Source organism: Odocoileus virginianus, chromosome 7 (genome assembly GCF_023699985.2).
Source record: "Odocoileus virginianus isolate 20LAN1187 ecotype Illinois chromosome 7, Ovbor_1.2, whole genome shotgun sequence".
Lineage (NCBI taxonomy): Eukaryota > Metazoa > Chordata > Mammalia > Artiodactyla > Cervidae > Odocoileus > Odocoileus virginianus.
The window spans coordinates 1,122,242-1,137,784 of record NC_069680.1 but is presented as its reverse complement, the minus strand read 5'-3'; the positions used below and the strand labels follow the sequence as shown (position 1 = coordinate 1,137,784).

At 40.5% G+C, this 15,543-nt stretch overlaps 1 protein-coding gene across 1 annotated transcript in view; it reads left to right on the top strand.

Moving 5' to 3' along the window:
• The window catches only part of TLL2 (tolloid like 2), a 139,854-nt gene that overhangs the window by 75,568 nt on the left and 48,743 nt on the right, over positions 1-15,543 (top strand). The window contains exons 4-7 of the mRNA XM_070469954.1: positions 1,326-1,481; positions 3,122-3,239; positions 8,623-8,801; positions 9,702-9,807. Of these exons, the coding sequence (XP_070326055.1) occupies positions 1,326-1,481; positions 3,122-3,239; positions 8,623-8,801; positions 9,702-9,807 (559 nt within the window). The remainder of the gene's footprint in view (positions 1-1,325; positions 1,482-3,121; positions 3,240-8,622; positions 8,802-9,701; positions 9,808-15,543) is intronic.

Sequence of the window (15,543 nt, the reverse complement as noted above, 5' to 3'; positions counted from 1 at the left end):
TAGAAAGGAAATATCAGAAAAAAATAAGTTAAAATAGAAGGATGTAAATAAAATAAAATTAATGAAATAATGAAAACAAAAAGAATAAACAAAACCAAATCTTATTTTTAGGGGAAAAATATAAAAACAAAAGAGAAAATGCCCCAAAGTGAGCTTAATGAGTGTAAGCAAGTAGATTGAAAACAAAACCTTAAACTGTCTGAATGATGAATAAAACAAATGTGGATTCAATTATTCACAAGGTTATGCCTCAATTATGCCTCAAGGTTAACCGTTTCTACCCACCCATCTATCTCTGCTGTTCCTAGGGATCATAACTTGAACTCAGAGCCTTAAATAGAGTCCCCATTTCTTTCCCATATTCTTCCCTCAAGGTCCAGATGTACAGAGAAATCCAGAAGAGCTGGGGATTCTATGGGGCTCTGCATTTTACAGGGGTTTATTTTGCAAATAATTTATTGGTTTATCTTGAAAATAATTTATTTTCCCAGCATCACAGACTCATTCACTTTATTTGTCACACTGGCCAAATTATTTCCAATATCTGTAGCATTGATAATATTTGGTCAAGGCAGGTGACTGACGCAGCTTGTTCTCCCCAATGTCTGTGGCTCTGAGAAGAGAGTACATCCCTAACTTGGCTCCACTCTAAAGGGCTGTGAGTTGTCCTAGTCACTTAATTCTGTGGCTCACAGGCTGCCCTTGAGTCCCATGGGGCTTCTTTCAAGACCTCCTACAAGCCAGACTCACTTCTATACTAGGCCTAGGATGCTTACTACACTTACTCTTTAAAAAAATAAAATTTATCTTTTTTCTTTATTTTTGGCTGTGCTAGGCCTTCACTGCTGTGTGGGCTTTTCTCGGGCTTTTCTCTAGTTGTGGCAAGTGGGGTCTGCTCTTCATTGCAGTGCACGGGCTTCCCATCGCAATGCCTTATCTCTTGTCGTGGAGCATGCGCTCTAGGGCATGCGGGCCTCCGTGGCTGCAGCACGTGGGCTCAGTAGTTTGCAGCTCCCGGCTCTAGAGCACAGGTTCAACAGGTGCATGGGTTTACCTGCTCCAAGGCACGTGGCATCTTCCTGGGTCAGGGATCGAACCAGTCTGTGTCTCCTGCACTGGCAGGTGAATTCTTCACCACTGAGCCCCCGGGAAGCCCTACACTTTCTCTTCCTCTACTCAGGTTTAAAACCCTGAACAGATCCAATATCCCCTTTAGAATACATGCTCTGAATTTCTCCTTTTGTGGATTCATGGGTGATATAATCTTCACTTTATGCCCAGGAGGAATTAAAAGCAAAATAAATGGCAGCCCAACTCTCTTGCAGATGGAAAGGAGAATGCCCTGCTTCCACAGAGCCCTGGGGCCTTGCATGCTGGAGCTGAGACCTTCTCTCCCCGGGTCCGAAGAGCCACAACCTCAAGGACAGAGAGGATATGGCCGGGAGGGGTCATCCCGTACGTCATTGGAGGGAACTTCACTGGTCAGTAGCTCCAGATGAGGCTTGCTTGGGGCTGGGGCCTTTGTCTTCCCTGGTGGGCAGAGTCCTCCCTGCAAGGACTCAGGTGGGATGGATGGAACAGATGCTGGGGTGATAGCAGTCCCCGTGCTTCAAGCTTCCTCATGACCACAGGGTCTAATGCACTCAGCCTGAGGAAACTGCAGTCTCATTTGGGGTTCTGTCCTCAGAGGCGGTCACCTGGTCATTATCCCAGAGCCTCCAGTACGATGTCACTCTTCCCCTCAAGGAGTCCCCAGTTCTAATAAGAGAGAGAAAGAGATGTGTGTTCTTAAAGAACTAAAATGTAGGAATTGTCATCAGCTACTAACTTGGTATCTTTTTTGTTTGTTTTCTCTTTTTTTGGCCTTGCCACGTGGCTTGTGGGGGTCTTAGTTTCCTGACCAGGGATCAAACCCATATCCAGTGCTGTGAACGCCCAGAGTCTTAACCATTGGACTGCCAGGAAAGTCCCTGTTTCTTGGCATCTTAACCATGTTCTTTCAGATCTAGTGTGCTTATCTTGCCAAAGATTTACATAACTTTCATCAAAATTAACTAATTTTATAGAGAAAACTTTCTTTACAAAGATATTTTTTATTCTATAATTAGTAGGATTGCTATTTTGGTGAATCATTGTTCTGTAAACAATTTTAACTTAAAGTATCAAGATGGCTCCCCCAAAATGGAAAGCTAAGTTACTCTTTATTCTGTATATATGTTTTAGGGGGCCAGTGAAATGACACCACACCCACATCTTCTAGATCATCATGGGAACCTCCTACTGGTTTGTTGGTTTTCTGCAATGAAGTCATTCCAGAATTCAGATCCCATCCCCAACCTTCCTGTGTACTTCCCAAACAATTCTTTTTTTTCTAGATCCTTCTCATTCCTTCTACCAAATCAAAATACAGTTATCTTATTTATTTCAGACTGATAGATTTTGAAAAGAACACTTATTGACTGTATGAAACTATCAGCCTAGAGTTTGCAACTACTTTATTCTTGCTCCTAATTTACTTGTTGCTTTATTTTCAATGTCTAGTCAAGGAAATATGAAGAAAACTTTGGAGGAAGTATGAAATTCATCTGTTCTCAAAGACCTTGTAGAACATTAGGCTCAAGGATCCCCCAGCAAACACTGAACCCTAATGCAAAAATATCATGAGTGTACCTACAAATAGAATTTTTAGAGCATATGGGAATATACTCTCCTATAGGTAGAAAGTAAAACGAAGGGGTAGAATGCAATGCTGGTGAGTTACTTGAAAGGCCAAAAATTTCCAAATTGAATAACCTAAGTAACATTTTTTTAAAGTTTAGGAAAGTACTTTCAATACAAAGGAAAAGTTGGGAGGCTGGGGACATTTGAAAATCTATTTTTACCCTTGCTTCCGATTCACAAACTCCTACTCTCTAAGTTTTGGTTATTTGGGAAAGTTATATTGTATTCTTAGCCAGGGAAATCCTTAATCCTAGTTCATTTTAATTCTGGGTCACTGAAACAAGCTTTTTTTTTTTTGATCGTTGGAACAAGCTTTGTTAATGAACCAGCATGCTCTAGAATATCTAAGGAAGCTATGGACCCACGAGTGAATTGATGAGCACCTATCCTGTCATTTCAGGAAGCCAGAGGGCCATTTTTAAGCAGGCCATGAGACATTGGGAGAAGCACACCTGCGTGACCTTCATAGAGAGGACAGATGAAGAAAGCTTCATTGTGTTCAGTTACAGAACGTGTGGGTAAGTGAAAGTGAGTTCACCTCAGTGGAGACTGAGGCAGACAAGTCAGGTGAACCGTGAGCCTTGAATTTTCTCTCTAAAACAATATGTGTTCTAATATGCTGTAATATATAGGAGTCCAGAACTTGTCAGAAACTCTTCTTGCCCTCAACGAACTCACAGTCCAGGGACAAAGTAGGTAGGTTGAGAGGAAGACTCCAGAATGACAAGGTGTTTATATTTCCTGTCATGGGAGCAAGCTGAAGGAATTGGGAATGTTTCATACGGAGAAGTGATTCTGAACCAACTGGGGGCCAGTGATCCCACTGAGAATCTGATGGAGCTATGGGCTCCCTAATGATGGATGTACATTTATGCAAAATTCTGCATGTAATTTTGTGACCTCCATGGGCTTACAGACTTCCTCCAGAAAACATGATAAATAATAAGATGATTGGATTATAACCAAACTTATCTGTTATGCCAATAAATATAAGTGTGGTGTATTTTCCTGAAAGGAAAACTTTCTCATATTAGTTCAAAATCTTAAACCCAACTACATGCTATATATGTGAGAGGACTACTGAAGAAAATGATCCAGAAAGGTTTAAAAGTAAAAGGTAAGAAGGCATACAGGCAAATACTAACAAAAAGAAAGCTGAGATCACAATGCTAGTTGTAGACAACACTTTTTTGTTGTTTCTTCAATTCATTTTTAAAGAAAGAAAGTGCTAAAAGAAAAAAAAAAGGTGAGATACTTTATAATGAGAAAGAGTACAAGCTACAGTGAGAATGTAACAGTCATAAATCTTTATGCACAAAATGGCATAGCATTAAGAGTAATAAAACAAACCCCAAGGGTTTCAAGGGGAAATCGACAGAAACACCAACGGCAGAAGACTTTATTTCATTGCTGTCAACCCAAGTAGATCAATGTCAAGTTAACCAAAAAATAAGTAGAGATTTGTAGAGCACTGGAAAAATGTAATTAACAGAGTTGAGCCTCTGGGTCTACCAGATGCTATAACCTATAACACATTTTAAAAATGCCTCTTAAACATTTATAGATATGGTTTATCTATTAAGTGTTAAAAATACCTCAATGTATTCTAAAAGTCCAAAATAAAATTAAAATATTCTCTGATTGTAAAGCAATGAAACTGGACATAATAACAACAACAAAAATAGAATAAATGCTCCTGCATTACCTGTTAAGACCTCCCCTCCCCGCTCCCCCTTGTTTTTTACAACTCTTAGGTTTTAAAGAAATCAGGATTAAAATTACAAGACATCTAGATAGCAAAAGCCCCACAGTTCAGAATTGAAGAGATCTGGGTAAAACTATGTTCAGAAAAAACCACATAGCCTCAGATATCCACAAATCTGAGAATTAAGAATGACAGTGAAATATTCAATTTGAAGAAGTTAGCAAAACAAATGAATACATAAAACCCTCCACCACAACAAAATAAACCTCACGAGAGCAAGAAAATGGACAAGGTAACACATTATAGAACTGATAAATTGGAGACTGACTTCTTCGAATAAGCAAACAAAAAACTGTAGATAAACTAATTACTTGTTAGTCTAAGACAAAAAAGTGGCAGTGCAGAAACATACAAAGTTAGACATGCAAAAGGGAGAAGTAACCACAGATTCAGCAGAATCATGAAAAAGAACTTTATAAACTCTAGGAAAGAAATGTTGAAATCTGGATGATGTGATTGACTTCAAGGTAGATATAAAGGACTGGCACAGACCAGTAACTTTGAAAGAAATTGGAAAATTGATGGAGAAGCTTTCTTCTCCATACCATTAACCTAGAGTTTCACAGATGAATTCTTTCAAAACTTCAAGAAACAGATCACTCTGGTACTATTTAAGTTTTTTAGAGCATAGAAGAACACATTCTTCCAATTTACTTTTAATAAGCTATCATGGTGTTGCTACCTCAAAATGAAAAAGATGGCACTAAAAAAGAGAAAATTATAAACTCATCTAACTTATGAACAGCCATGCAAAATCCTAACTAAAATGTTGGCACATAGAACACAGCAGTAAAAGAATAGAAGAGTAGCCTGCCAAAAAGGTTTAATCTAAGGAATACAGGACTAGTTCAACATTAAGAAATCTATCTGCATGATTCAATATATTGGTAGCTCAAAGGAGAGAAGCCATATTCATGTCTCAATAGGTGCTAAAAAGGCATCTGCATATTTCAGCATACCTTCATGATAGATCCTTGACTTAACACACCCACATATACACATTAACATAACATACACAAATCAAATATATATATATTATATATTTATAATATATTATAAATATAATATAAATATAATATATAAATATAATTATAAATATAATAATTATAAATATAATTTATAAATATTATAAATATAATATATTATATTATATATATATATATCCCAAAGCCCACATCATGTTTATCAATGATAATTCTAGAAACATTTCTATTAGAATCAGGAACAAAAGATGTTTATGATCACCATAGTTATTTCACATTTTTTTTCTGGAAATACTAGCTAATGTAATTTGACATGAGAAAGATAAACACAATGAATATTGGCAAGAACAAGTATTGTTTGAAGTTAATGTGACATGTGGTGAAAAAACCCAGAAAATCAATAGGAAAACTATCAGAAACAAAAGGAGACTCTATTAAGGTAACTGACTACAAAATTAATCAATAGTAAATAACTTTTGCCTTAATGAAATAATTTGATACAGTAATACTTTCATAATGGGAGAAATCATAACTTTAGTAGAAACATAGTAGATAATATATCTAAGAATAAATCATACCAAAAATTCAAAAATATGCCAGCCATATAGGAAGGAAACAACAAAATTCTAAGGAAACTTTAAAAAAAAGAAGTAAAAATGGAAATACATACTGTTTCCTCATATGGAAATACCCAACATAGTAAAGATGTCAGGACTTCCTAAAATAACCTATAAATTCATGCCATTCTGATTTAAACAGCATCTTCGTATATGTATTTGTGGGTGTGTATGTACATATATTTTAAGAGCTTGAATAAATGATATTAGAGTTTTTCATGTAGAAATAACAAAGAGAACAAACAATAGTGATGGGGACAGAGGTAGGGGAGGAGGAGAGGTCTGATGTTCTATCCCAACATATATGATGTCAAAATGCAAATGAAGGGCTTCCCTAGTGGCTCAGCGGTAAAGCATCGGTCTGGTAGTTCAGGAGACACGGGTTCAATCCCTGACAAGATCCCACATGCCACAGAGCAACTAAGCCAGTGTACAACCATTGAGCCTGTGCTCTAGAGCCTGGGAACCACAAGAGAAGCTACCACAAAGAGAAGCCCACGTACCACAACTAGAAAGAAGCCTGTGCAGCACTGTAGACCCAGCAGAGCCCAAAATAAATAAATAAAATTATGTTTTAAATGCAAATGAAAATAATCATTAAAACCATTTGGAACTCAAGAAAAAAGTAGATACATGGAACGAAAGAGCTTAAAATGAATATGTTTATACACTAATTTAGGTAGCATTTTAAATGAGAGAAAGATGGATTAGTCAGGGATATGTGACTATTGGGATAATTCAGTAGCTCATTTTAAAGAAAATAAAGCTGGGATACTACCACACTTCATATACCAAAAATGATTCTGGCCAGATCAAAGATGTAAGCATTAAAAAAAAATGTGTTTTCATATTTATTTTTGGCTTTGCTGGGTCTTCATTGCTGTGCAGGCTTTTCTTGAGCTGCAGCAAGCAGTGGTTACTCTACAGTTGCGGCACACGGGCTTCTCATTGCGATGGCTTCTCTTGTTGCTGAGCACCGGCTCTGGGGCATGCAGGTTCAGTAGTTACAGCTCTCAGTCTCTAAAGCACAAGCTCAATCGTTGTGGCACATGGGCTTAGTTCCCCCACAGCATGTGGGAGCTTCCCAGACCAGGGATTGAATCCATGTCTCCTGATTCTTTACTACTGAGCCACCAGGGAAGTCCAAATGTGTAAGGATTTTTAAAAGAAAAAGAACAAATGTGAAAAGTACTAGAAGGAAGCAAGATTGCATATTAATTATAATCTTGCAGTGTAGATGGCCTTTCTAAATAGCACATAAGAAAATAAAGACATTGCATTACAATTTTAAACCTTTATATGGCTATAACAAAAAAATAACAAAGGGTGAAAAAATTTGTAATGCATTTAAGAGTCAAAGATTTAATCCCCTAATTTTCAAAAGGTTCTTACAAATCAGTAATAAAAAGATGGACAACCCTCCCCCCCACCCCAACTGGAGGAAGATGTGATCTCATAGTTCACAAGAAAAAAATATAAACATCACATTAAACATGGAAAACTATCCAGCTACAGTGAAATACCACTTTTTATCTATCAAATTGGCAAAAGTAGTTTGGTAAAACCAGGGCTGGCCCAGTTGTGGGGAAATAGGGCTATTTAACATACTATTAATGGGCATATAAAAAGACACAACATTTTGGGATTGCAACTTGATAGTATCTATAAAAATATCAAATGCACATATCCTTTTATCCATTGATTCCATTGCTTGGAATTTACCCTACCAAAAGCAAGTAAGACTCCAGTGGTTTCTTTGTTTTGTATTTTGTTGTTTGTTTTGTCTCCCTCTTCCCTGAGGCTTCGGTTAAATAGAAAAAACTGAAGTCAGTCTAAATGTGTGTTAATAAGAGACTGATTAAATAAATTTTAATACTATGTTGCTTTGAAAAAAATTAGGTTAACATTTACTGTTATGAAAATATCTATGAATTAAGGAGGAAAAAAGGCAAGATGAAGTTCAATGTACATGATGTATTTTGTAATTAAAAATATTATATGTGTATATACAGATGTATTACATTTTTGGACTAGAATTTGAGAAGCTGTCAACAATAGTTATCTTTAGAACCTTAATACTGTACTTAAATCTTTTGTGACATGGGCATGTATTTTTTAAACATTTTATAGAAGTTATCTGAGTGGTGGGGTTATGGGCCATTTTAATTTACTTTTTACAGCTTTCTATATTAGGAACAATAAATATATATTTTAAAAAATAATTGTGCCCAGAAGGGAAGTCATCTCTAAGGCTCCTCTGATAATAGCAAAAAGACTCATGCTTTACAGAAACTCAGGGGCTCCTTCCTTTGTCTCTGCCTTGTCATCAGAGACTCAGGGATAGAAGGGTGGGGGAAGGTATGTACTTTTTTCCTGGAGGAGAGGCCGTATCTTTCTAAGGATTCTCCAGGCCACCAAAGAGGTCAAGAGCCATTTTTGGAGGGAATTCCTGCCTTGGGAGGGAAGTTGGACAATGAGATTGTTTTCAAGCTTCATTCCCTGATCTGCTGACCTGGGTATTTCTGCAATTGTCCAGCTGTTGTTCCTATGTTGGGCGCCGAGGTGGAGGCCCACAGGCCATATCCATTGGAAAAAACTGTGACAAGTTTGGCATTGTGGCCCACGAGCTGGGCCATGTGGTTGGGTTCTGGCATGAACACACCCGGCCAGACAGAGACCAGCATGTAACCATCATCAGAGAAAACATCCAGCCAGGTAAGGAGTCTGTATGGAGCCTAGAAGCCAGCAGTCAGGCAGGTAGCATCATGGGATCAGGAGGGACGAAAGAGAAGGGCAGACTGACACTCATTTGTAAATATGGAGGCCTTTGTCCTTTGTCCATCTGTGGTCCTTCCTGGGAGGTCATCTGCTAGAGCTTTCAGGTTAGAGCAGAAGCAAAATGATTCCATGTTGTAATGGACAGTGAAATCCAACACCATTTCCTAACAGGAACAGAATCGACCAGAACACTGTTGCAGCATCAAAGCTACTCATCCAAAAAAAGAGTTCTCCCAGTTGCTTTTCTAAGGCTCATTTTTGATGATGTAGGCAACACATATTTTTGAAACTGAAATATAATTAGGACACAAGTACATGAAAAACAGTATTTCTGCCTATCCCAAGGCAGATAAAGTGTCTAGATTTCTTAAAAATACCTCCCTGTGTTAAACAGTTTTATTCAGAAATTCATATTGAACATGAAAGTCACTGATTGAATCATATATTTGACTTAAAAATGCTTTCAAGAGTCTGAATAGTAAATTTGAGATTGAACTTAAATATTGGATTTCTTTTCTTTGTTCCTTCAATAGCAAGACTAGAGATTTAAAGGCAATTTTTTTATTTCATAACTAACCTGTCTATTAACTTACTTTAACAGTTTTGAGAGGCATTTTGGGAGGGGTGTTGGGTGGTGGGGTTGGGACCACACAGAGCTGTTCTAAGTTTCAAATTTCTAATCTGTCAAAAACAACAAGAAGAACGACCACCAAGCCTGTCGTTTGACTGACTGACAGAGCTCTCGGAAGTTGCTATGGGCCCTCCTTCTCCCTCCTCTGCCTCCTTTCAGGTGCCTGCCTTGGTTTTCAAAGACCTTAACAGAGTGTTGTGTCACAGGTCAGGAGTATAATTTCTTAAAAATGGAAGCTGGGGAAGTGAGCTCTCTGGGAGAGATGTACGACTTCGACAGCATCATGCACTACGCCCGAAACACCTTCTCAAGGTCGGAATCTATGGTTACGCCTCATCTGTGTTGTACTGTGCCTTCCGCAGGCGGGGGTCAGATTCCAGGAGGTCTGCGGAGAGCAGGTCTCTGCATGTTCCTAGCAGAGTTGGCCTGTCTGTCCTTGAAATACGGTGGCCTCTGGGCTGCAGTGAAATATAATCTAATCAGGTTCCTGCTAATAAGATTGAATCCCATTGTGAAGCTGGTGTTTCATCATGCCCTCATGTCACTAGCAGCAAACTGGAAAAGGGAAATTATTGAGGGGTTGGCTGGAATCATAACTTAGAGGCTCTGCGTAAAATTTCCAGCGGGTTGGGGCCCTTTTCTAAAGTACATCCAACCAGGTCTTCTAGAAGAGGTGTGGTTTATTGGAAGCTAGACTGTGTCAGAGTTGGGAGGGTGGTAAATCAGGGGTTCATTTTAGAAGAAAGTGGGGCTCCAGCCAGTTGAGGGGCTCACAGTTTGCGGAGGTTGGAATGAGAACAAAAATCCAGGACTCCTGCCTGCTGGCCACATGTGATGGTAGCTGGTGTCCTCAAGCCTGGGCAGGCCAGTTATTTATGGCTGGCCTCAGCAGGATCGGTTTTTGATGAGCTCATGCTGTGCTGGACCCAGTGTTAAGTATTTTGCATATTACCCTTGCTTCTGTATTACTGTATTATCCTATCCTTATCATGTAAGTATTTTGTATAGAGAAGTGTTTCACTGCTCATCCCAGTTTTGTAGATCTTTCCACTCGAGTTATTTTTCTCTCGGCATTTTTTCCCTTTAGTTTCAACCTAAAATCAGCTTTTTATTTATTTAATCATTAAATAAGATTTAAGGTGATTCCCAATATATACAAGAAAAAAAAATAGGTGAGGAGATTTGGAGATGTGAAGAGGGAAAAAATAAGGGTAGATAGCTAAGTTGAAGCTTGGAATCTATTTGGTATTCAGAATATATGCCACAAAGTCCTGTACCCTTTGTGGGGTTGGCAGCAAATCCTGCCCCATGCTTCCTAGCAGGTCATAGCAAAGAGGGAAACAGTCTATTTCATGAGTCTCTATGTCCATCAAACCACTAGTTCAAGAGACACACAGCTCTTGGGAGTGGAAAGGACACTGTTTACCCAGACTTCTTGGCTCTTGGGTACAGCTTCTGAAAGCATCCTGTCGATAAGGTCATACTACCATGGGTGACATCCTCCACATCTCAGCATCCCAAGTTCCAAGGGGGCACTGGTCCTCTGGCCACACAACTGAGTTATGATCGCCATCCTGCATCCAGGCAGGAGCTCTCCAGTGCTTTAGTGGGTGGCGTTTTGCCCAAAGTCAGCATCTTGGAACACCTGGCATGGTAGTGACCTACCCACTTCTCTTTACTCTTCTTCTGGCTCTTTATCAGAAGATACAGAAGGCAATATGATTTAATGAAGAGACCACTGACCTGAGAATCGAAGGCTGAATTCTAGCCCTCGTTCACCCATGCACCTTGCTGTTGAAGGAGGTCTGTATAGTAATTAGGGGCAGATTCGTGTGGGATCAGATCTCTACCTTCCTGGGCCTCAGTTCCCTCATGACAGAGTTGGAACAGATGTTTTCTGAGCCCTTCTAGCTCTAACATTTCATGTTATAATTTCTTAACCAGAATGGGTGAAGGATTGACACGTATGATCTCACACATTGCCATATGGGAATCTGAGGCTTCCTCTTCCACACTGGGAAATGGAGACTTTGAAGGACCTAGCCTGGGGCTCTGAGAGGCAGGATGAGTGCCCCCTCTGCAGATATTGAAGGTGGGATGCTTGGATGTGGGGGTGGTACTGACTCCCAGGGTTGGGAAGTGGTGCAGGGAATAGCCAACTTGCACCACATTAGCTCAGGGAGTTGCTAAGTGGAGCCAGAGTATTGATTTTTTCAGGGAATCAAGGTCAAGTTGGTCCAATTGAGAAGCTTGTACCTTGTTGTTGTTGTTGAGTTGCTCAGTAGTGTCTTACTCTTTGCAGCCCCATGGACTGAAGCACGCCAGGCTTCCCTGTTCTTCACCATCTCCTGGAGCTTGCTCAAACTCATGTCCATTGAGTTGGTGATCCCATCCAACCATCTTGTCCTCTGTCATGCCTTTCTCCTCCTGCCTTCAATCTTTCCCAGCATCAGGGTCTTTTCCAATGAGTCAGCTCTTGGCATCAGGTGGCCAAAGTATTGAAGCTTCAGCATCAGTCCTTCCAATGAATATTCAGGGTTGATTTCCTTTAGGATTGACTGGTTTGATCCTCTTGCAGTCCAAGGGACTCGCAAAGTCTTCTCCAACACCGTAGTTCAAAAGCATCAGTTCTTTGGCATTCAGCCTTCTTTGTGGTTCAACTCTCACATCCACACATGACTACTGGAAAAATGATTGCTTTGACTAGACGGACCTTTGTTGGCAAAGTAATGTCTCTACCTTTTAATACACTGTTTAGGTTGGTCATAGCTTTTCTTCCAAGGAGCAAGAGTCTTTTAATTTCATGGCTGCAGTCACCATCTGCAGTGATTTTGGAGCCCAAGAAACCTCCAAAAGTATCTCCCTGTTTCCATTGTTTCCCCATCTATTTGCCATGAAATGATGGGGCTGGATGCCATGATCTTCATTTTTTGAATGTTGAGTTTTAAGCCAGCTTTTTCACTCTCCTCTTTCACTTTCATCAAGAGGTTCTTTAGTTCCTCTTCACTTTCTGCCATAAGCGTGGTGTCATCTGCATATCTGAGGTTATTGATATTTCTCTGTCAATCTTGATTCCAACTTGTGCTTCATCCAGCCTAGTGTTTCACCTGATGTACTCTGCATATAAGTTAAACAAGCAGGGTGACAGTATACAGCCTTGATTTTCTCCTTTCCCAATTTGGAACCAATCCATTGTTCCATGTCCTTGTACCTTGGGTCTTGTTTTTATAGATGCCAAAACTCTTCATATTGCTTTATAACTTATCTATTAATTATTTGCATAAACTTGTTTATTATTATTTATCTGTTGGGACTTCCCTGGTGGTCCACTGGTTAAGACTTCACCTTCCAATGCAGAGGGTCCAGATCTGATCCTTGAAAACCAAAACACAAAACAGAAACAGCATCATAACAAATTAATAAAGACTTTAAAAATAATCCACATAAAAAAAAATTTATCTGTTGTATTCTTCTCTCCCTCACAGAACTGAGGTCTTTGTGGATAGAGACCACCTCATTCTCTTCTATTCCCTAGCACTCAATACAGTGCCTGACACAGAGTAGCTGTTCAATAAATATTTGTCAAGTGAACCAATTAATGAATGAGTCCAAGGAGACAGGAAATCTGTAGTGCTGGGGACTTAGGTGAGGGAATAAATGTCCATCATCTGACAACAATTCTTCCCATATACAGATACAGCAGTCACTTCATTAAGAAGAATCGACACATTTCTATTATGTAGGAAATTTCAGATAGATTACTACTGATGGGTTGTAGAAGCTTAATTGCCTTCTCCATGCCTGCAGTGTACCAGTTACTATGCAAAGTTCTATAACTAGAGCCCACGGCAAGAATGCAGACAAATCTTCTCTTCTGGCACCAACATTTCTTTTCTTGTCTTTTCAGAAAAAAATTCTTTTTTTTTTTTTTTAATTTCTAACCCACCAGGGAAGCCCACCCCCTCCTGCTACCATGATGTTACCTATTGTCACTGTACCTGGCATGCATGCTAAGTCCCTTCAGTTGTGTCCAACTTTTTGCGAACCTATGGACCGTAGCCTGCCAGGCTCCTCTGTCCATGGGATTCTTCAGGCAAGAATATTGGAGTGAGTTGCCATGCCCTCCTCCAGGGGCTCTTCCCAACCCAGGGACTGAACCCGAGTCCCTTTCCTTCTTCTGCATTGGCAGACAGGTTCTTTACCACTAGCATCACCTGGGAAACCCTGTCACAGCACCATCTACCCCCAAACTTGGCAGCTTATAACAGCTTATTTTTTTTAATGACACTGTGTGGGTCATCCTGATTCATTCCTTGCTGGTCTTGCCTGGGATTGCTGTCACGACAATAACCATTAAAACTCCTAAGACCTAGGCTTTAGAATGTGCATGACATTATCTCTGTCACATTTTTTTTATTGACCAGAGCAAGGCACAAGTCTAGCCCAGATTCAAGTGATGATGAAAGGCATTCTACCTCTTAATGGGAGTACTTGCAACTTCACATTGCCAAGAGATATGGCTGTTAGGAGGCACAATTTGTTATTTTAACAATCCACCATAGTTACCTTCACACCCTGCCCCAGAGCTGAGAATGGTCCCAGGAGATCGATCTGTTTTCTCGCCTGTGTCCTCTATGCTAATTTTCTTTATGGATTTTCAGAAAACTACTTTGTTCAATGGGGATATTTATCAATGGAGTCTTTAACTAAGGGTATTTCCTGGTCTACTTTTTGTTAAATTTCCCCCCCTTCTTAACCCTCTGGCATTACTCTTGGTCAGGTGTCCCCTGGATCTAGCCTGCCTATCATCTTTGATTCTGCCAAAGACCAGAAAATGACTACAGAACATTCTCTCATCTCTGGGGCAAATGCTATTCTTGCTGTTGGGAAACTCAGTCTTCATGTGTCTTTACAACTGAGCTGTCTGCTTCCAACTTCATTCCTTCTAGTTTATTGCAGTTCTTGCCTCCTCCCCTTGGTTGGACCCAGGCTGTGGGGAGTGATATCTTTGGAGGTTTCGTGGGCAAGAGTCCAAGAGATGAGGAGACAGTTCTCTGGTACAGGAGCGTCTTTGTTTGGAGAACTCCGAGCTGACAGTTTTATTCCCTAAGGGCATCTGCCAAAGCTTTTCTTAGTTTAGCAGAATGTCAATGCTAAGGGTTGTCCTACATAAAAGGGGGGGTGTGACTGCAGCGGTTTACACAGGGACGTCTCTTGTGGTAAACATCTTCCAGAGCCCACTGCAGTGCTGCCCGCCCCAGGATGTGCTTGGGGGGAGGTGGGAGGGGGCTCTCAGCTTGCAGAGCCATCTGACTGTGAGCCGTGGTTGTTCCTGCTTCTTTGGTTTTTGAAGTCTCCTCACTTCCTAACTCTATCAGGCGTCTAACGCACCTGAAGATCTGTTTCTTGGGTGGTGGGAAACACCGGCTGGAGAGAGGACGATGTCAGGAGGGGGTGTCCAGGCCTGCCTGCGTTCAGGTCCTGAGTTGGCTCCCCATCACTAGCTTTGTCCTCGGGTGAGTCTCTGAGGCTCTGCAGGTTGGTATTCTCACCCGTAGAGAGGACCCCGCATAATAACAGCACCTGCTTCTTAGGGTGTTATGAGGATTAAATGAGAGGGTGCGTTTAGAGGGTTCAGCCAGGTCCTGGCACGTAGGCGGTTCCCATGAATGGACAGTGTGTGTGAGCACACTGCCCACACAGCAGGCTGCTGGCCGAGTCGCCTGCCCCGTGTGAGTCTCCACAGTGTCAGTTATCCTGCGTTGCCAAGAGATTATACCGAGCCCTGCATTTTGTGCAGCAAAATGTCTTTCTCCAGGGGAATCAAGACGACAATTACAAGTAAATATGTTTTATATTGGAGCAGAAGCACCCATTTTTAGATGCACAGGTGACTGGATTTAGAATTTTATGTAGTCATCCTTTGTGGTTTCACTCTTGGTGAAACCGGTGAGGTCAGTGAGGGAGACCAGGGATTCCACAAAAGTCTCTTTACAGGACCCAGAGATGAGGCAATAGTGAGAGACAGGCCAGGTGGTTAAATGTTGG